At 36.7% G+C, this 21,578-nt stretch overlaps 2 protein-coding genes and 1 long non-coding RNA gene across 6 annotated transcripts in view; 1 reads left to right on the top strand and 2 right to left on the bottom strand.

The window, feature by feature from the left end:
- The window catches only part of LOC310731072 (pleckstrin homology domain-containing family G member 3-like), a 48,589-nt gene extending 45,998 nt beyond the window's left edge, over positions 1-2,591 (bottom strand). For all 3 annotated transcript variants that reach the window (XM_083550422.1, XM_083550424.1, XM_083550423.1), the window contains exon 1: positions 2,425-2,591. The gene's annotated coding sequence lies outside the window, so the exon portion shown is untranslated. The remainder of the gene's footprint in view (positions 1-2,424) is intronic.
- LOC310731156 overlaps positions 1-21,578 on the top strand; it is a 282,526-nt gene that overhangs the window by 29,702 nt on the left and 231,246 nt on the right. The gene's annotated exons all lie outside the window — the stretch shown is intronic.
- On the bottom strand, positions 5,042-20,516 carry spint1a (serine peptidase inhibitor, Kunitz type 1 a). Of its 2 annotated transcripts, none has more exons than XM_083550480.1 (11): positions 20,205-20,516; positions 19,305-19,725; positions 18,238-18,398; positions 17,831-17,972; positions 10,209-10,379; positions 9,987-10,034; positions 9,627-9,758; positions 9,018-9,068; positions 8,728-8,910; positions 6,879-6,938; positions 5,042-6,625 (listed from the first exon to the last, which is right to left on the bottom strand). In XM_083550480.1, the coding sequence occupies exons 2-11, from the start codon at positions 19,711-19,713 to the stop codon at positions 6,435-6,437; spliced, it is 1,548 nt and encodes a 515-aa protein (XP_083406606.1). In that variant the 5' UTR covers positions 19,714-19,725; positions 20,205-20,516; the 3' UTR covers positions 5,042-6,434. The 2 variants fall into 2 exon arrangements, with proteins under 2 accessions (XP_083406606.1, XP_083406607.1); XM_083550481.1 differs by having other exon boundaries at positions 19,305-19,728; positions 20,205-20,486.

Here is a 21,578-nt window from a genome sequence, read left to right as displayed (position 1 = left end):
AAAGTTCTATAGTAAACTCTTTATCATACCTGATGCACAATACTGTCATTTGCCCATGCACTCTCACACTTTATGTACATTACTGATCGGTCATATAATCTGTATCCCTATTTAATTCTCATACTGTCTTTATTGTCTTGTATAGTTCAAGCTGAATGTATAGTTTTTATATACAGTGAGGAAAATAAGTATTTGAACACCCTGCTATTTTGCAAGTTCTCCCACTTAGAAATCATGGAGGGGTCTGAAATTGTCATCGTAGGTGCATGTCCACTGTGAGAGACATAATCTAAAAAAATAAATCCAGAAATCACTAAGTATAATTTTTAAACTATTTATTTGTATGATACAGCTGCAAATAAGTATTTGAACACCTGTCTATCAGCTAGAATTCTGACCCTCAAAGACCTGTTAGTCTGCCTTTAAAATGTCCACCTCCACTACATTTATTATCCTAAATTAGATGCACCTGTTTGAGGTCGTTAGCTGCATAAAGACACCTGTCCACCCCATACAATCAGTAAGAATCCAACTACTAACATGGCCAAGACCAAAGAGCTGCCCAAAGACACTAGAGACAAAAATTTACACCTCCACAAGGCTGGAAAGGGCTACGGGGAAATTGCCAAGCAGCTTGGTAAAAAAAGGTCCTCTGTTGGAGCAATCATTAGAAAATGGAAGAAGCTAAACATGACTGTCAATCTCCCTCGGACTGGGGCTCCATGCAAGATCTCACCTCGTGGGGTCTTAATGATCCTAAGGAAGGTGAGAAATCAGCCCAGAACTACATGGGAGGAGCTGGTCAATGACCTGAAAAGAGCTGGGACCACCGTTTCCAAGGTTACTGTTGGTAATACACTAAGACGTCATGGTTTGAAATCATGCATGGTACGGAAGGTTCCCCTGCTTAAACCAGCACATTTCCAGGCACGTCTTAAGTTTGCCAATGACCATTTGGATGATCCAGAGGAGTCATGGGAGAAAGTCATGTGGTCAGATGAGACCAAAATAGAAATTTTGGGTCATAATTCCACTAAACGTGTTTGGAGGAAGAAGAATGATGAGTACCATCCCAAGAACACCATCCCTACTGTGAAGCATGGGGGTGGTAGCATCATGCTTTGGGGGTGTTTTTCTGCACATGGGACAGGGCGACTGCACTGTATTAAGGAGAGGATGACCTGGGCCATGTATTGCGAGATTTTGGGGAACAACCTCCTTCCCTCAGTTAGAGCATTGAAGATGGGTTGAGGCTGGGTCTTCCAACATGACAATGACCCGAAGCACACAGCCAGGATAACCAAGGAGTGGCTCTGTAAGAAGCATATCAAGGTTCTGGCGTAGCCTAGCCAGTCTCCAGACCTAAACCCAATAGAGAATCTTTGGAGGGAGCTCAAACTCCGTGTTTTTCAGCAACAGGCCAGAAACCTGACTGATCTAGAGAAGATCTGTGTGGAGGAGTGGGCCAAAATCTCTCCTGCAGTGTGTGCAAACCTGGTGAAAAACTACAGGAAACGTTTGACCTCTGTAATTGCAAACAAAGGCTACTGTACCAAATATTAACATTGACTTTCTCAGGTGTTCAAATACTTATTTGCAGCTGTATCATACAAATAAATAGTTAAAAAATCATACATTGTGACTTCTGTATTTTTTTCTTTTAGATTTTGTCTCTCACAGTGGACATGCACCTACGATGACAATTTCAGACCCCTCCATGATTTCTAAGTGGGAGAACTTGCAAAATAGCAGGGTGTTCAAATACTTATTTTCCTCACTGTATGTCTGTACTTTGAGTCACTAACAGCTGGAACCAAATTCCTTGTCTGCTGATAAAATCTGTAAAAATATATAAGATCTGTAACACACACACACACACACACACACACACACACACACACATTATATATATATATATATATATAATGTTATTTATTTATTTTTTTTTTTCTACAGATATTATCAGCCTTCAAAACAGGATTATTAAAGACAAAAAGTCACATGTGAAGTTTACATTTGTGAAGTCAGACAGTATTTGGATTGAGTTTCATTGAAACTCCCAGGAAAAAAGGGGAGTTAACAATGGGGCTGTATGTTTTTTTTTTTAGTTTTGGTGGTAACATTAAGAGTACAGGTTTAAGTTATCTTTTGTTTTATTTTACTTTATACATCAATCAATAAACTCATTGGAAACACAATGCAAAACAAAAGAAAGATGTGCAATCTTTTGTGTAGTTTTGGCATTTGTTCTTACTGCAAAAGTATGTCTGTAAAAGTTTGAGTATTTTTGTCGGACAAAATGCCAAAATGCCAACAAGAAACAACAACGCAAAATAAGAAAAAAGCCTGTATCAGGGTGCGCACTTTATCTGTTACTCAACATTCCTCGACTCGTCCATCATTACAGCAATGTAACTTACTTACCGCACACAGATCCGGTCTTCACACCGAGCACAACTGATGTCACGAGTCTCTTTTCGCATATATTCATTGCTCACTTTAGATGTCGCGCTTCATTTCAACACACACACACACCGCACATGTGGCGGACAATTCCACTACACTTCTGTAATTACTGAAAGCGCAGACAAGCCCCGCCCACACCATGAGTCATAGTGATGTCACTACACAAAGGCACATAATCCGCAATTTACACGCCAGACATTCCTCTTTTTCCGCTCTTAATGATTCATAAAATGCATGTGGTAAAGTCATTGTTTTATTTTAAAAAAAGTGAACTAACAGCCCAGCTGCTATCATTTACAAAACAAATGATCACTTCTGTAGTGGTTTTTTTCACTGTTTTCGCACGTGTTTTTTTATTTTTTTTTGCTTCACGTGCGTTTACACCTTATTAACGGGGTGTCACGTGTGCTTCTTTGAAAACACCTCATGTTATCAAAGAGTATTATAGTGTAAGGCACATTAAAGATTATATTACTTATATAATCACATTTGAAAAGTTTGTACTTTAGTACAGGGGACACCTCTGGAGGTGAACTGCAGCTCTACTTCAGCTCAGAGACGTGTATGGTTTATCTCAAATAGCAGACCAATATCGCCCTCTGCCGGGTGTACAGCAAAGTACAGTTCTCCTGCGTTAAGAATATGGCTGCAGTCATTGGAATGATCTTTTCTGGCTTTACATTACATTGGTGAGATATATATATATATATATATATATATATATATATATATATATATATATATATATATATATATATATATATATATATATATAATGTATGTATGTTTATTTGTCTAGCTCTTTTAACAATGGACATTGTCTCAAAGCAGCAGTGGGTTATACCATTTAAATTTATCTTAGTGCTTATAAAATAATCCAAAATTAGCGGACCAGTGTCGCAATCAGGCAGAAAAGAAGAAATGGACAGGAGCATTGATGTCTGGTACCTCAGGAACATGTTTAACTCAACAGATTGGAGGGAGAGAACGGGTGTAAATGAGCGACAGGTAAAGAAAAACAACAATTATAAAAAATTCTTATTTTAAAATTTAAATAGGCCCGTGTATGGGCATGGGTGTATGGGCATTCAATCTTCGTTAAAGAAGAAAATTTGAAAAATGAAAAGGAACAGTTATTTAAATGTTCTTCTAACACTCCAGAACCAAAGTAGTAAAAAACAATCAATTTTTCCATTTCTTTGTGGATGCACGGAAAAGAACAAAAACAAACAAAAAAAAGGGTTGATTGGGGAGTGGTAGCCCCAGTGGTTAAGGCACCGGGTTACTGATCGGAACGTCAGGGGTTCAGGCCCTGGTATCGCTAAGATGCCACTCTTGGGCCCTTCAGTAAGGCCCTTTGCTTCAGGGGTGCTGTATCATGTCTGACCCCATCTTATGAGCAAGTTGGGATATGCGAAGAACAAAATTTCACTGTGCTGTAATGTATATATGACAAAGTCTATTCTTTTTTGTTTTTCTAATTGCAGAACTACAGAAGCAAAACGTCACAGCATCTAGTAGATACTTAATATTTCTTTCTTAGTTATCAGCTATTTTACATATATTTTTTATTTTATCGCTTTCTACATTATTAAATGAAAAGCATTTTTAATTACATTTATTTATTAACTTCACTGTATAAGACGAAAATTGAAGAGCAGAAGATACAAGGACCTAATTAACATTTAAAAACATTAATGTGGCATTTACATTGAGTCCTACTGACACTCAGGAAAAAAAAAACTTGTACTAAACTATAGTATATCAGTAAACTATGTCCGTTTGTGTTGGTGACCTTAAGAGTATAGGCTTATGTGTATCTTTTACCTAGAATGCTGAATTGTATTGAACTTTAAAAACGGTTAATTCACTATATTTAATATTAAATCAAATATATTTACATTTAATTATATATAATACAATTAAGCAGTAAATGGCATACAAGCATCTGGAAGTAGGAGGAAGCAGGTGAAACAACAGAAAACTGCTGTGGTGTGTAAATGAAAATGTTTGCAGCTCTTCTCACTACAACAGGAAAGACCCCTCAACATCTACTATTATCTTGTTTTATAGCAAACTGAGAAGTGTTTATTGATAGCAAACTGTAAATTGTTTATTTACTATTTAATCACATATATATGTCAAATAGCATTAGTAAAGCTTTAGACTTCAATTTGTTTAAGACCCTAATTAAGCTGTAATGTAATTAATATTGTCCCACCCGAGTGGGTCAGTAGGGAATACAGCATTAAAGATTTCGTCAAGTGAATGGGAGAGGTCGCGAGCAACGTGCAGGCTACACACGTGTTTTCACCTGTTTGTAGTTGATAAGATTTAAGGTTAATCAGCAATTAGAATTTTCAGTGTCTTTCCTTAAGTGGTTCTTATAATTGGACTAAACTTATAGAAGTGTGTGCACGCATCAGTGCTTTAACCCAAGTACTTTGTGCTGGTCACTAGAAGATAATGGAATACCTACTCGTGTTAACACTCGGGCTGAAAAGCATTAAGTTCAAGGATGAAACAAAAAACATCTCCCCATGAATCTTTTAGAAAATCACAGAAATGCATAATATACATGATAAGTTTTTATTGAATCTTTAAAAACAGACGTCAAACAAGATTTATTTATATGTACATAAAGAAGTGAACAAAATCACATTTCATTGTTTGAACTATTAAAATCTGGTTTGTGGAAATGATTTAATAATTTTCTTAAATAGTTTTTTATTTAACTATAGTGATATTTATGAGCAATGAAACACTAAAAAAAAATGGTTTAAATAGTATATCCTTCTTAAACACTAACACTTTGCCAGGCCAAATTACATGGAATACATGCTTTTTTGAGTAGTTTTATTTTAAGTCAATCTAGACAGTGTGATTCTCATATCAAAGCAGATCTAAACATATAAATGAGAATATTCAACCCTGAGTACAGAGATGCTTATTAACAACCAGTATATCACAGTACATAAATCAAAACAGCGTTAGTTTTAAAGTATACAATATCGTTAATATACAAACAAACTAAAAAATATAAAGTTAACAATCACCTTACCTCCTCAAAAGAAACACCTTATTTAAAGCAGGTGGACTGTTGCAATAAAATTAGGCACTAAGAAACTAATCGTATCTCAAGAAACATCTACAAATCTTCACAAGAGTTTGTTATAGGTGTACAAGTTCAGAGGAGTGGTTCTAAATTCAGTCCTGCTGCCACACTAATTTTCCTTAGTTTTTCCGATTTCTTTGCTAAAAGGCTCAGTGATTAGCGATCAATCTGGATCTGCTTATTTTTTTAACAGTATTAAAAGCAGTGTGGGTGTAAATTCCAGTCTTGGGGGTCACCGTGTTTTGCAGAGTTTTGTCATTTTCCTGGCATTGGCTTCAGGCAGAAAGAAAAATCAGGCAAACGTGAAAATGTTGTCGTCCTGACTTGGGTGTTTATGCGTCGCTATTTCATTTACTAGATAATATTATGGTGCTTTTTATGTAATGTGAATTTCTATTAGCATACATCTGTGTTCATGTAAAACATGACTGCAATTCCTTCTAATTTTAAGTAAAGCTGAATTGGGGGGAAATCCACTAAATCCCCTTCTCCAGTAAAAAAAAAAAAAAAAAAAAGAGAGAAATACTTTAAAAACATTATTAAGGAAACATAGCTTGCATATGTAGGCAGTTGCCGCTTTACCAGATTTACTTAAAGAATCAGAGGCGGTAGGGAGGCAAAAAAATTTCCACCAGAATTCCTATCGAGTTTTCTACCAAGAAAACCTTTCAGGGTGGTATATACAGTACAGTAATTCCAATACTTTGGGGATCATGAATGTAGCATTGAACTCATATCATTAGCTAATATTCAAACCCTTAATGAACAGATTTGGGTGTTTATACAGCAGGAAATGCATACTGTGTTAGAATTAGAATACAGGACCGCTCTTGATGAACAAAGAAGGTGGGGATCAGATAGGTTTGGTAGTACTATTGTAGACAAGTTTCTCTGTGTCTTCTCCAAGATGTAGGTGGGTGCCGTTAGCAGACACGTGCTGGTGCCTTGGTTGCCGCTGCTTCCTGTCCTTCAAGAAGCAGTAACCAAGCACAGCTAACAAAATCAGGATGGCCAAACCCAGTGCAACAGCAATGGCAATGGACACTAAAGAAATTGAGAGACCAAGGAAGAAAAACATTGAATGGTAGTGTGATGGGTAAGAGATTGGAAAAGACTACTACAAATATTAGGAGTATTTGCTTGACTAAGGATAAATTAATACATAATTATATACAATGCAATAACAATGGAATAAAATGAAACAAATTGTCCATGTCTGTTAGACCTTTAGATACTTTAATTTTAACATATATTTTTCTTCTTCAGAAAACTGGAAAGCAGCTTATTAAACAATTACCTGATTGACCATCTTGTGCCTGCTTTTCAAAGGTTGACCGTCTCTCATAAGCATCTTTCTCTGCATAACAAGTACCATACATTAAAGATCATGCACATACAATTATAGCACTAATAGATAAATCCCACCAATACTGTAAACCATGATCTCTCAAATATAGACAAATACACTAAATACACATTAGACGAATACACTTAATATTTTCTTTTATATATTATATTACATTACAATCAGGCATAACATTATGACCACCACCGACAGGTGAAGTGAAAAACATAGATTATAAGCAGGAAAAATGGGCAAGCTTGTGGGGTGTTCCCAGTCTGCCGTGGTCATTATTTATTAAAAGTGGTCCAAGGAAGGAATAGTGGTGAACTGCCGACAGGGTCATGGGTGTCCATGGCTCATTGATGCATGTGGGGAGTGAAAGCTGGCCTGTGTGTTTCAATCCAGTAAAGGGGCTCAAATTGCTGAAAAAGTTAATGCTGGTTCTGATCGAAAGGTGTCAGAATACATCGCAGAGTCAAGTTGCCAACCCATGCTAACCCCTGTCCACCACTGAAAGCGCCAACAAAGGGCACGTGAGCATCAGAACTGGTCCACAGAGCAATGGAAGAAGATGGCCTGGTCTAATGAATCCCTTTTTTTTTTTTTTTTTTAACATCACTTGGATGACCGAGTTCATGTGCGTCGCTTGCCTGGGGAACACATGGCACCAGGATGCACTATGGGAAGAAGCCAAGGCAATTGGCTGGGAAACCTTGGGTTCGATTATCCATGTGGATGTTACTTTAACACGTACTACCCACCTAAGGATAATGTGCCCTGCCACAAAGCAAAAATAGTTTAGGACTGGTTTGAGGAGCACAACAACGAGTCTGAGGTGTTGACTTGGCCTCCAAATTCCCCAGATCTCAATCGAATCGAGCATCTGTGGGATGTGCTGGACAAATAAGTCCAATCCATGGAGGCCCAACCTCACAACTCAAAAGACTTAAAGGATCTCTTGCCAACATCTTGGTACCAGATACCACAGCATACCTTCAGGAGCCTAGTGGAGTCTGAGCCTCGACGGGTCAGTACTGTTTTGGCAGCAAAAGGGGGACCAACACAATATTAGGCAGGTGGTCATAATGTTATACCTGATCGGTGTATTATATAATATTATAAGGGAAAAAAAGCCACAAAATAAGCCACAAACAAGACACAATAGTCAATAAGACACAATAATAAATGTGTTTGTGCAAAATTAATGATTTTACACAAATAGTTCAGTCGAAAAGTTTAAGCAAGATGTACGGAAAAAAGTAAATGGACGCCTAACTTTCCAGCCAAATGTTGTTCTTCCCCAAATTTTACCACAACGCTGGAGGCACACAACTGTACAGCTTATCTTTGGATGTGGTATCATTTAACTTTCACAAAACTATACACAAAACTTTATTTCACTTGAATTACGAGACCTAAACCTGTTAGCTACTGAAAAAAAACGAATTTCCCTCTTGTTTAAAAAAAAATATATTTTTTCAGATTCCTCAAAATATATGAAAATGTATGTCGTATTTTATACCACAACATACACCACAACTCTCTAATTGACTAAAAGTTGTAAGAATGATCCACTGGCTATATGAATTTGTGATCCATATTTTTCAGAGGGACTCAAACCACTATTACAAACAATGCAAAAAATTCTGTGGTTATTAAAAAGGAAACATATTACAATAAGAGACAAGGGAGTTGAAACATTAAAAAAGAATCTATTTCTTTATAGGATATAATTAAAATGTATTTATGCATCATTTTATTTGTCTTATTATCGAGTGAAAGGCCTATAGCCAAAACTCACCAGTTACTTTACTGCAAAGTGTCATGCAGTCCTCCTCAGAATTAAATTGGTTATCGTTGCCCTTGCAGCCACCATAGTTGAAGCGAATGCATTTCATTTCATATGGGTTGTAATACCACTTGGTAGTGCTCTCCCTGCATGGTCCGGTCACAGGAGGTTGTGTGCAATGGCTGGCTATAATCGCTAAATGGTGATAGTGAAAGATAGGAATTAGAAGTAAGAAAGGAATCCATGTAATGTATCAGTTGATTTTTTTTATTATTAATTAATTATTAGCTGTTGATGCAAACCTTCCTTTCCCTCTACATCTAGGTCAAGCAATCTGCGAAACTTTGTGTCCACTGTGCCAGGAAAGAAATGCATTAATGTTAATATTATTCATAAATAATTAAATACAATAAAAAAAAAGGAGGATACGCTACCAAATTTCTACAAAAATCTTTGTTCCAGGGAAACACAACAAACAAACAAAGGGCTGACAATGTCAAAAGCTTACAAGGAAGCAATTATTAAGCATTTAGCTGTCTCTGCAGTGGAAGTGAAAGTAAAAGAGAACAACAAGGAAGTTTATTAAAAATATTCTGAATGCTTCTGCTCATCAAATTAACCGAAATGAGAAATGTTAGTAGCAACTAGCTAGTATTTAAAGTTGCTAGCTCATTATTACATGCTAATAGAAGCTAACTGCTGCTTAGGAGGCCCGAACATCAACAACTTAGAACTGTTTCTAGATCTATAACAAATCACAACTAATGTAGAAATCAAGCCCTGAATGACTATTAGTGAATTAAAACAATATTACTATCTGCATTATTATGAACAAAGCAGGACTATGTGACTAAATATTTAAGGAGATCAGAATCAGCTTTCTGCAATACACCTTAACATTCAGTACTTACTATTTTTACACTGCTCTTCATCTGAGCCATCGCGGCATTGCTTCACCTGATCACATTCAAGTTCTTTATCTATGCAACATCCATTAGCACAGATAAACTTATCTGGTTTACATGGCACACCACACTCCTCACCTGAAAAAGAGCCAATGTTTAAGTTCTTTATTAAAAAAGAAAATAGACTGATAAGTATAATAAATAATATGTCTATACAACATAAGCCATAACTTACCATGTCAAAAGAAAAGTAGATTTTTAATATTACATTTAGTGCTTACTGGTGGCTTGTAATGTAAAGACTTTATAGTCCCAGAGTTTCACAGCTGAGTTATAGTTATATATAGTCTTACTTTATGCACTTACTTGGAAGTTCAACTGGACCATGCCTTCCTGACGATGGAAATGTATGAACTGAAACAGTGAGGAGAATAATGCATTAGTAAGGTTTTAGATCTTGTTTGGGATGCCTACTAATACTAAATGATAATGGAATAATACAACAGAAATGTTTCAATTCCAGAAACATTTCTATTTTTCCCCATGTTTAATCATGTTACAATTATTCGGCAACAATAAACTGTATACCTGAAACTTTATCACATGCTTGTTTGCATTCGCCCTCCGACAGATAGTTATTGCGGTTTGGATTACAACCACCAAAGGAGAACTTCTCACACTGCTCAGACAACGCATTGTAGTGCCAGCGAGGGAAGGAACCACGGCATGGTCCTATCTTCTTAGGCACCAGGCAGTGGTCTAGAAAAAGGGGAATTGTAAGAAAAGAAAAAAAAAACAACAATTAAACATGCATAGGCAAATGAAATAGGATTCAACAATTTGTATCCACACAGACTGATCAGGTGCTTGTTCAGTCTCTTGTCATTTCAAGACTGAACAACTACAACTGTCTGCTGGCAGGTCTACCCCTGAATGCAAAACATTCTCTGCAAATGATCTAAAACGCAGCTATGCGACTTGTTTTGAACCTGCCCAAGTTCTCCCACACCAAATCATCCGCTAAAACAGAAAGGAACAAAGAAAGTATTTTCTTTTCTTATTACAGCAACAAGCACCATATGGCCAAACACATGCAGGCACCTGATTATCACACCTGTATGTGGGGCATTCCTAAACGATTGCCACTAATTTGAAAGCACACACTGGTATAGGAGGTCTCTGTTGTTTAGGTTTTAATAAATAAAAAAAAATGTCTCTTGTAAAAAAAATTAACAAATTGTAGCTTCACATAACAATGACTGACTGGATTTTTTAAAAACAAGATCATTATTTTTTATAAAACCATGGCTTTGCTAGTTTACCCAACAGGCCCACTGAGCTAGAGGGTTCCAGCAAAAAGAAGGCGGTCTGTGCACTCACACTGTGCATGAACTCCACGCATAGGTGCTCGGCTAATTTAGTAGATAAGGTAGGTGCACTACTTATTCGTAGATTATTATATTTACTGCAATTTTGCAAAATCCATAACAAACTAAAACCAACAGACAAACCCTTCATATATCAACAATCTGTGAAGTACACACATTTTTCTTCCATAAAAACAGGTTATTTCTCTTTAATTATATCATACTGAACAGGCAATCATAGATATTTAGACTAAGATACTCCAGTGAATTTATTGGACCAATAATTGCAGTCATATGGCCAAGAAATGTAACAGTAATAAGCCTCAAAAAAATTTTAATGTCTGACCAAGCACCCAGAACATTTTCAGCCATTGTTGAGTGAGTAGCTTATATGCTTACAGATGCTTATTCTTAATAAACTAGCTAAAGAAAGAACTGGATGCAATGCATAGCTAGATGGTGCTTTTATTGCTGTAGGAAAAAATAAATAAATAATAATACATTTGATTGGCCAGAATCTTGACCAAGCTACCAAATACTGGTACAAATACTAAGTGTGAAATTATCAGTGAACTTAAAATTCTACAAACAATACCACATAATGACAACATGAAAGATGTTTGTGTGAAATCTTAGAAAATGTATAAAAAATTCACAGCCTTTTTTCAATACTTTGTTAAAGCACCTTTAGCACAAATTACAGCCTCAGGTCTTTTTGAGTATGACGCCAAAAACCTCACACCTATTATTAAGAGTTTCTCCCATTCTTCCTTGCAGAACCTCTCAAGCTTCATCAGGTTGGATAGGGCACATCAAGGACAATAGCAGTGCACAGCCATTTTCAGATCTCTCCAGAGATATTCAAATAGGTTCAAGTCTGGGCTCTGGCTTGGCCATTAAAGGGCATTTACAGAGTTGTCCCCTAGCCACGCCTTTGTTATCTTGGCTGTGTGCTTAGTGTCATTGTCCTGTTGGAAGATGAACCGTCACCCCGGTCTGAGGTCCAGAGCACTCTGAAGCAGGTTTTCATCAAGAATGTCTCTGTACATTGCTGCATTCATCTTTCCCGCAATCCTGACTAGTTTCCCAGTTCCTGCCACTAGAAAACATCACCACAGCATGATGCTGCCGTCACCATGCTTCACTGTAGAGATTGTATTGGCCAGATGATGAGCGGTGGCTGGTTTCCCCTAGACATGGCGCTCAATTTTTGTTTCATCAGACCAGAGAATTTTGGCAAACCTCAGGTGCATTTTTGGCAAACTCCAGGTGTGTAGTCATGTGACTTTTACTGAGGAGTGGCTACCATCTGGCCACTCTACCATACAAGCCTGATTGGTGGAGTGCTATAGAGATGGTTGTTCTTCTGGAAGGTTTTCCTCTCTCCACAAAGAAGTGACCATCGGGTTCGTGGCCATGTCCCTGACTAAGTCTCTTCTACCAGATTGCTCTGTTTGGCTGGGTGGCCTGCTCTGGAAGCGTCCTGGTAGTTCCAAACTTCTCCTATTTATGGATGATGTTGCCACTGTGCTCATTGGGACCTTCAATACTGCAGACTCTTTTCTGTACCCTTTCCCATATCTGTGCCTCAAGACAATCCTGTCAATCTCTGAGGTTTAGAGACAAATCCTTTGACTTCATGGCTTGGTTTGTGCTCTGACATGCAAAAATCAACTGAATTTACCACAGGTGGAATCCAATGAAGTTTTAGGAACATCTAAAATGTGCAAAGATTTCAAACAAACTTCTTTCATGTTGTCATTATGGGGTTTTGCTTGTAGAATTTTGAGAAAAATAATAAATTTAATCCATTTAGGAATAAGGCTTTAACATAACAAAATGTGGAAAAACTGATGCGTTGTGAATACTTTCCGGATGCACAGTACGTCTGAACCCTATTATAAACTGTGCATTAAGGATCACTTTCCTAATGCAAAATCCAATTAGAAGCACACATACCAGCTCCTCCTATCCCAGTTACACACAGTTAAACAGCGACTCTTGTACCAGAACCACCTTCCTAATATCGAATCGGTCTTCCTTTTTCTGCCAAAACAGCTCTGACTAATCAAGAAATGAGATCCACAAGCACATTAGATTGAGTGCTTGATCAGATTGAGATCTAGTGCCCAGCTTTTATAGTGCACCATGGTGCCATTTCTTCTCCAAATTAGCAACACACAGGCAAATCAGCATGGGAACCTGGAGCAGTCTGTAGGTTTGCAGCCCTATATACACACACACACACCTTTCTTTAATAGCCAGCATTCGTTTCTAGTTATAGTAATGCTTCTGTGTGATCAGACCAGTTAGGCTAGCCTTCACTCCACACACATAAAAATGGACCTGGGGCATCCATAACACTGTCAGGGATCATCTTCCCTTGAACAATTTCTGGTAGGTTCCAACCACAGTATACCAGAAACACTCCACAACCTGCCATTTTGGAGATGCTCTGACCCAGTCCTCTAGTAATCACAATATTGCCATTGTCAAAGTCATTCAGATCCATATGCTTGCCAGCGGTTTTAATGCTATGGCTTATAATTGTACATCCATATGTCGCAGCAAAGGCCACTTGAAACAATTAAAGGTCAAGCTAAACAATACTTTTTTTCCCCCACTCAACTTATTCATGAGCAGTTAATAAAAAAACAGGCCAAGCATGTGACATTTGAGCCATTTATTTAATTGCATAAGAAATGAGGTGTAAGCTGATGAGCTTAAACCACACATCAGCAACTGCACCAGTCCTTGTTTATTATTTCTATAGAACACAGGCCAAATGAATGAAAATCAAAAGGCTTTTATGATCAACCATTAAAAACAAATACATTTCACTGTATATTAAGCCCTAATATTCACAAACATATGCCATCTAACAACCAACAGTGACGGTAGCTTTTAGTCATACACCCTTTGTGCTCTGTACAAACAAGCAACCTCAGAGAGCAATACAATGAAACGCATAATTCCTTAGATTTCTTTTTCTCTTATTTCTCAAGTATATTCACCAACTTCCATCCTTTCCAGCTTAGTGAGAGGATGGATAAAAATGTAGGAGTAAAAAAAAAAATCTATTGAGTGGGGTGGAAACAACCCTCATCTCGATGTGGCTAAGACTACTATGACTGTGGTCTCTTTTCTTCCTGAAGTTGACCACTACCAGTAAACATCACTGGATGGGATGCTGGCCTGATTGGCATATGAAAATAACGTGGTGTCCACTTCAAAAACAGGCTGTACTAATGAAAGGTAAACATGTGGCCTCAGTCTAGGAAATGGATAAAAAGACTAAGCTTCCTAAGTTTGCTTAGATCATTTAATGTTTATTAGTTTGTTGGGCTTCCACAGCTTCCATTTCTCTGTTTCTAATAGCTACAATGGCAGCTGATTCTGCCCTGGTATTCTCACTAGTTTTGATATTGTAATGGAAAGGAGGACACTAAGCAAACTAGTGGCCCTCATGGACAGTGTATTAAAAACCACTCATAATCTATTAGTCAAATAGCAAAACGCATTCAGCATCAGACTTGTTCAGCGCCACTGAAGTGAGAAATGGTAGAGGAGGTCTTGTCTATCAGCATCACTTTACCAGGATATTAGTGTGCATTAGCAACTATTTCTAGGCGAAGCACATTAAACATCTAATTGCATTTTTTACTTGCTAACTCAATATATGTAATTGTACTATTCAATGGTTTGTGTACACTATGCTGATCACATCAACACTGCTACATATCTACTGTTATGACTCCTACTTACATTTACTCGGATGACTTCACTGTTCACAGTGATATTTATTACTTTATTTTTTTACTATTTTATATTTACTATAATTTGTACTATTTTATACTAAAGAGGCTGTTGTATGTCTTTTTTTTCTGTGTTTCATAATGTGATCTATAGTAGTAAAGGGGGGAGGGGGGAAAAAAACCCCACCTCAACCCATATAAATGTCCACAGACAATCTGAAAAGGCTACTTTATCAGAACACTATTCATGCATTCTCATCAAAATGACTCACAAAAGCGAAGTGAAGCTAATTAATCATGGACTGCTCACTGAAACTCACACGCAGCTGACAAAAAGATGAGTGTCTGGCTTCTCAATCCCTGCTTGTGAAACTCAAGATTAAAAACCAGCTCGACTAGTTTCAGTACCTCAAACACGCAAGCATATCTCAAAGCAAGACACATTTCCACTTTCTTCTCACACACTCGTCCATTAAGTTTGCTTTTTTTTTCACCTTTATTGAACAGAACTCCCTCTGTGTATTTTTCTTAGTGACATTTGATTGGGGTAAAGAGCTTTTTAAATGAGTAAAAATTTTTTTCAAATAAAGAGCAGTTGCTATATATTTCTTTGTTTTAGATCACCTACAACACATATGATATGTCTAATCAATTTGTCCAGTTACTAAGGTTGGTGTTTTTTTATGGTGAAAGATCACCCTAGTTTTAAAATGTAATTCCATTATTTGTATGTGGGAAAACGAAACAAAAATTCCAACAAGCACACAAGCAAAATAAAAAGGAACCAGATTATGTAAGAAATATGTCAATATGAATAACAAATACATATGAAATGTCCTTTGCAAACAAGTACACAGATTATTGTGAACAAGAAAAGATTTATCTGTACACCAAACAAACAAATTAGTATTTTTAGCATATCAAACAACGAAACCATCACAAGTCAACATTACACAGGTAGTCCTCTACTTACGATGGAGATACGTTACGACGACCCCATCGTAAGTGGAAGATGGTACTATCACTGTGACAGTGTTTCCTGCTTCATGCTGATTTATAATTTTCATTTTCCGCTCTAAACTGGTGGATATTTTTCCACTACCAGCAGGAGACATACTTGGGCGCTTGGAGGACATTCTTTTATCATTAAAATTGCTGTTTGAAATCGTTTGAAACAGAAAAAAAATTACACACTGAGACAACTTTACTCTGTGGACCGCTAGCGACAGTGGGGAATCTCACAGGGGGAGAGACACGCTCATCCCAGCTTACATTGTATATTGCTGCCTGTGCCTGTTGCGCTCAATTTTTGGTATTAGGACATTTTTGTCGTATCGTTATCGGTATTGTAAGATCGGGGGGAAAAAAACGTAAGTCGTACCATCGTAACTCGGGGATCACCTGTATGTGGGCAATATCTTATATTAACACATATCTAATTATACCCAAAATACAAACCAACAACCAGATTCTTGAACATTTTTCAAGTGAGTCAATATCTTGTGCTTTATTTGAAATATTTAAAATATATATTTATATTAAAATATTTTCTACATTTCCAAATGCAAGCCAACACTACAGCAACACCTTTGTTCTGTTTAACATATGCCATTACAGAGCAATTTCATTCAGATTCCTCCCAAAACGTTTGCTCGACAAGCCCAGAAAGATTCTTCTTCCAAGAAACCAAGCTGAATAAAGTGATTAGGATATTTAAATAAATTGCTTTCAGTTATATATTAAAGCACTTCACAAACTGGTGGCCTTTTTGACCGGTTTCATTAATTTACAAAATAACCCTACATTTTAAACACACATTATTATTGATTAAGACTTGACTAAACCAAAGTTTTTATTTTCAGGCTGATGACATTTTTTCATCTTTAAAAGGTCTAATAAACACACATTCGTACTGAACTTTTTTTGTTACAGGGCTTTTTACGTGCAGAACATAGTTCTAATTTGAGTTCCCCCAGGAACATATTAAGTGGTGGACCACAAATTTGTTTAGTCTCCACCTCGCACATTCAGACAATTTTTTGATTATTATTAAACTTGAAAACATACACAACAATGCCAGTGGTATAAAAAAGAAACTAGAGATAGTGCAGTTTCACTGTGGCTACTCACTCCGTACCGTAAATAAGATTTGTTTTGCACTGCTTTGCGCATGCACGAAATCACGACACTGTTTTACGCAAGTCTAGAGAAATGTATCCATTAGCGTTTGCTTCAAGAATTTCTCTTTAAAGGGGAAAGCTCATGACAGTTCCGCATATTGAGGGAGTGAATAAATGAAGAATGGAAGAAATGTATGCTGAAATAAGAAGAACAGTTGTAGATCATATCTTTAGAAAATTAAATATTAAATATAAAAACACACATCTGTATTACCCGAATGGGGTCTAACAAATGTAAAATATTTCATTTTTCCATTTATTTAATTTGATTGAATCAATTTAATTTGTGGCAATATAACTGATTACTCAATTTAATCAATATTATAATTGTTTTTATTTTATTTCATTTTATTTAAAATAGTTTTAAAAATGTAAACTGTTGCTGTTCACAAATGTTAATAATAACAAAAAATTTACAAAAAAATGACAAGCAATTTTATGTTTTGCGTTTCTTCTCCCTGACTATAATGCAATTGTGCTGAACCGTGACCTAAAAACCGAGGTACGTAACGAACCGCAAATTTTGTGTATCGTTGGCCACTATTCATCTTCCATAATTATCAATCAGGGCTGCAGTGGATCTGGAGCCAATCCCAGGAAAGACTATGTGCAAGGTGGGAAAATTCATCCAGATGGGTTACCAATCCATTCCCGGGCACCATGTACACACACCTAGGCTAATTAAGGTGTGATCAATCTGCCCACAGGCATGTTATTGAAGGAGGAGAGAAACTAGAGAACCCAAATCCCCCATGATCACAAGGAGCACACTATATGTTTACATAAAAAATGATAGTAAATGATTTTTGCTAACAGAACACATTTATATACACAGCATTAACTGAATTAACTCACTTCTTTTGGAGAGTTAATAGAAAATGCAGGTTTATGTAAAGAGAAATACTCACGGTGTGACTGCTCAGGTGTGAGGACCAATATTGTAACCTCTGATGAGTCAGATTGCCCAGCAATATCCGTGACAGTCAGCCTGAACGTAAACACTCCAGCAGACAGATTGGACACCTTCACTTCATCATCAAAAAGGGTTTTCTAAAAAAAAAAAAATAAGTATATTAAATACCGACACTACTGTATTTCAAAATGCAGAGGTATCTATTTATTTCTGCTCAAAATGTGTGAGAAGTGTGAGTGTAAACGAGTGGTAGATTTACATGCTCTGCTTATGTAATATCTCAATGAGTTTACAAAATGTGCCAGGTTCTTTAATGACAGCTTTTTGAAAATAGATAAACAGTTCCTGTCTCTCTAGTAACTGGAGAATAGAACCTGAAGAATTATGAAAATGGACACACACCTCAAGAATAGCTGCAGGGCTTCCAGAAACCTGCACCCACTGGTACTTAAGAGTTTGTTTTTGCTCGTCCTTGCTCTCAAGGCCACTAAGAATCACCATATCATGAGGTTGCACCACTCTGTCCTGTCCTGCATTTGACTTAGGTGGGTGGTCCTTCTGATCTGCTAAACACAAGAAAGCAAACGGAAATAAACATGAACACATTTCAAAAGAATAGCAGTGAGAGCAGGCTGTTATGGTCCACAATCTAACAAGTCATCACAGGTCTGAGGCATGTTTGCATGCTTGCGCTATTCATGAGTATTTCACCAGGAAGGGCAGGGGGGAATCTTGAATTACAGGAACTGTTTTTCGGCTTGAGAAAGCACAGGGAAAGCACAAACCATGCAAAGCGTTCACATTGAAGATATGAAAAAGATTCTGACTGATGTGATTCCAAAACCAAGGCTTATATTGTGTCCAAGACTATTTCACATTAACTCAATTAAACAAAAATAAAAAGTAAAAAAATGAATTTATCTGTACTTAATCTATAAACTATGAATGAATGTGGAACATGGCAACACGGCAGAGATGTTTTCAGAACCAAAAGAAAAGAAAAATCAGTCAGCCATAACAGACCAGACCACAAAAAATGTGAATGTACAGAAAAATGCACTTGGGGGAAAAAACAAAACAACCCCTAGCCCCCCCCCCTCCCCCACCCCAGTTTCATTTGCATGTTTATTTATTTATTAATAATAAATAAGCAATTTTTATGCAGCTTGGTGGTAGTAAGATCCAACCTCACCACCTTCTATTCAGAAGTGCAATGTCCGACCCACCATACGCCCTCATCATATTACATTAAAATACAATATATTTTAATGTTATATGTCACGTTGTGTTTATTTCAGTCATAATACTTTACTGATATTTGTTATCAGTTTATATTGTTTCTGCTCGGCAACTAAATCAAGCATTAATATCGAACAAGTATCTTGTAACATGTATCTGTCCAGATTTATATTCTTTCACCACCAACTGAATTAAAAGAAGAAATTTATACTTTTATTTTCTACACTTACCTGAGTTATTCTCCTCCTGGTAGCTGTCAAAAACCGGGGTCAGTAAGTAGTTGCTGAAACCCTTCCTTCGGAAAAAGCGGCACACTTTCTTCTGCTTGTACAAACAGCTGAACAGAAAGCAGGTCTTGATGGTCCCCTCCTGATCTCCGTTCTCCATTAGGGCCAGGTTACACTCTGACTTTTCGCAGCACGCCGACACACACTCTTTCACCCCGGTCACTTTTGGAGACCCGAGGAAATGGGCTCCATCCTTCACTGACTCATCAGTATCTAAAACAAAGTCTTCCTTTCCTTTGGTGAACTTGTTGAAGCACTGATCTCCAGTGTTCTGAGCCAGAATAAGTGTTTGCAGCAGCGAGGTGGAGAGAACCAATACACAGGTCCAGTAGGTGGTCATCGTCATGATCATGAGGTCCCTTGTCTGCTTTGAATCAGAACCAGAATCAGCTTGATTGCCAAGTATCATGATTGCATTTGTCATGGTGTGCTGGTGTTAATATACAAAATATACAAACTAGAAAAATATAATAATAAAGTTATAAAATAAAGACATTGACGGTACAGTTTGTCCAGTGTTTGTAAAAGTGAGACAGTGGAATTTTTTTTCTCCAAATAAGGTAACAAGTAATGTGATTAATCTAAATGCAAAACAAACAAACAAACAAACAAATCTTCTTAATACAGTGAGAATTCTTACGATGTAGTCTCACACCCCAGACCTCTTACCAGGATGGGGGATGAGGAAGTTTATTAAATAAATAGCGAACACTGTTTTTAGAAAAAGGTAGAAGCTCAGGTAGAAACCATTAGCCGAGTACAGATTAAAAGCCTATGGAGGGATGTTTACATCTCGGCGGGCCTTTGAGCGAAACAGACAAAAACAAATTGAACGCGTCTTACCTGTTAAAATTCGTTGAACACAAAATATTTCTTCACTCCTTCTTTAATTCAAGAAAAGGCGATTGAAAAGAAAAAAACTTTTATTGAGTTTCAGGACAGAATAAAGACGAGCGCCTCTCTCCGCAGGTGTGTACCGATACCTGGGGAACAGGAAGTGAAATTCGATACGAGAGCACACTTACGTACTAGACAGTAGACTAGACTAGGCTTTTGTATTCTGCTGCAGTCTACCATACTGCACAGTACAGGAGTACGCATACACCCTCGCAGCCAGTGTTACGTGATCTGGCACTCCTCTCTGACGCAGTCCAACAAGAAAATCACCCAAGAGGAAATTGTCTTTAACAGCTCACATAACCTCACGTGTTTTTCGACTTACAGTCTTCTCACCAAATGATTATTATAACGAATAACAATATTTTATATCTTAAAATAGTCATAGCTAAATATTTCACGTAGACAGCTTTCCACCATCTCACCAAACTCTGCTATTATATATATATATATATATATATATATATATATATATATATATATATATATATATATATATATACTCCTGGTTCATGAGTCTCACCAAACCTTTTATTTTATTCATAACTTCAAAGAAACAGCAGTCATGAAAGCCGATTATATTTTTCATGGACTCTAGGTGGCGATCAGACATAAACCTGTAGCTGCAGAGTTGATATTTATAACAACAACAACAACAACAACAACAATAATCATAATAATAATAATAGTCATAATAATAGGGAGAGAATGAGAATAATGATTGGTTAGGCACAGAAAGCTTTATTTTAAGGTGGATAAGTGACCCAAGTGATGATAATAATAATAATAATAATAATAATAATAATAATAATAATAATAATAATAATAATGTAAAAACACATTTAATTAAATTTACATTCACATTTCAGAAACATGAAATTATATTTATAATTCTATGATAGATGTGAAACATAATTCTGTGAAAAAAATATCATATATATTATGTGATCATATGAAGTGAAGTGAGCAAAGCCCTTAATTAGTTATATAATGAGATAATTGTAAATAGCTCTGGATAAGTAGGGGTCTGCCAAATTCCATAAATGTGAATGTAAATGTTATTAATTATTAAACATACACACATACATACATTCATGCACATTCACACCTAGGCAAATTACCAAAGCCAGTATGGAAACCAGCATGTCTGTGGGAGTAAATTAGAAAACCTGGAGTAAACCCACAGAGATTTACAAAGAAATAACGATTAAATGTAAGATTAAATGATTGATTCTATTAATCAGCTCATTCAATTCATACTTATTCGGGTTGAGATCTGGGGAATTTGGTGGCCTTGGGGGAATTAAACTCTTTGTCATG

The sequence above is a fragment of the Silurus aristotelis genome (genome assembly GCF_946808225.1).
Source record: "Silurus aristotelis genome assembly, chromosome: 9".
In the NCBI taxonomy this organism is placed as follows: Eukaryota; Metazoa; Chordata; class Actinopteri; order Siluriformes; family Siluridae; genus Silurus; species Silurus aristotelis.
The sequence above is the reverse complement of the archived record's forward strand: the minus strand, read 5'-3'. Positions and strand labels throughout refer to the sequence as shown.

Bases quoted from the DNA above. Each gene is read 5' to 3' on its own strand.
- spint1a (XM_083550480.1), bottom strand. From the start codon at position 19,713: ATGATCATGACGATGACCACCTACTGGACCTGTGTATTGGTTCTCTCC. The intron at 9,759-9,986 runs GTAAGTGCATAA...GCTCTTTTTCAG, and splicing joins TGGTCCAGTTGAACTTCCAA to GTGAGGAGTGTGGTGTGCCA. The intron at 9,069-9,626 runs GTAAGTACTGAA...TTCCTGGCACAG, and splicing joins TGAAGAGCAGTGTAAAAATA to TGGACACAAAGTTTCGCAGA.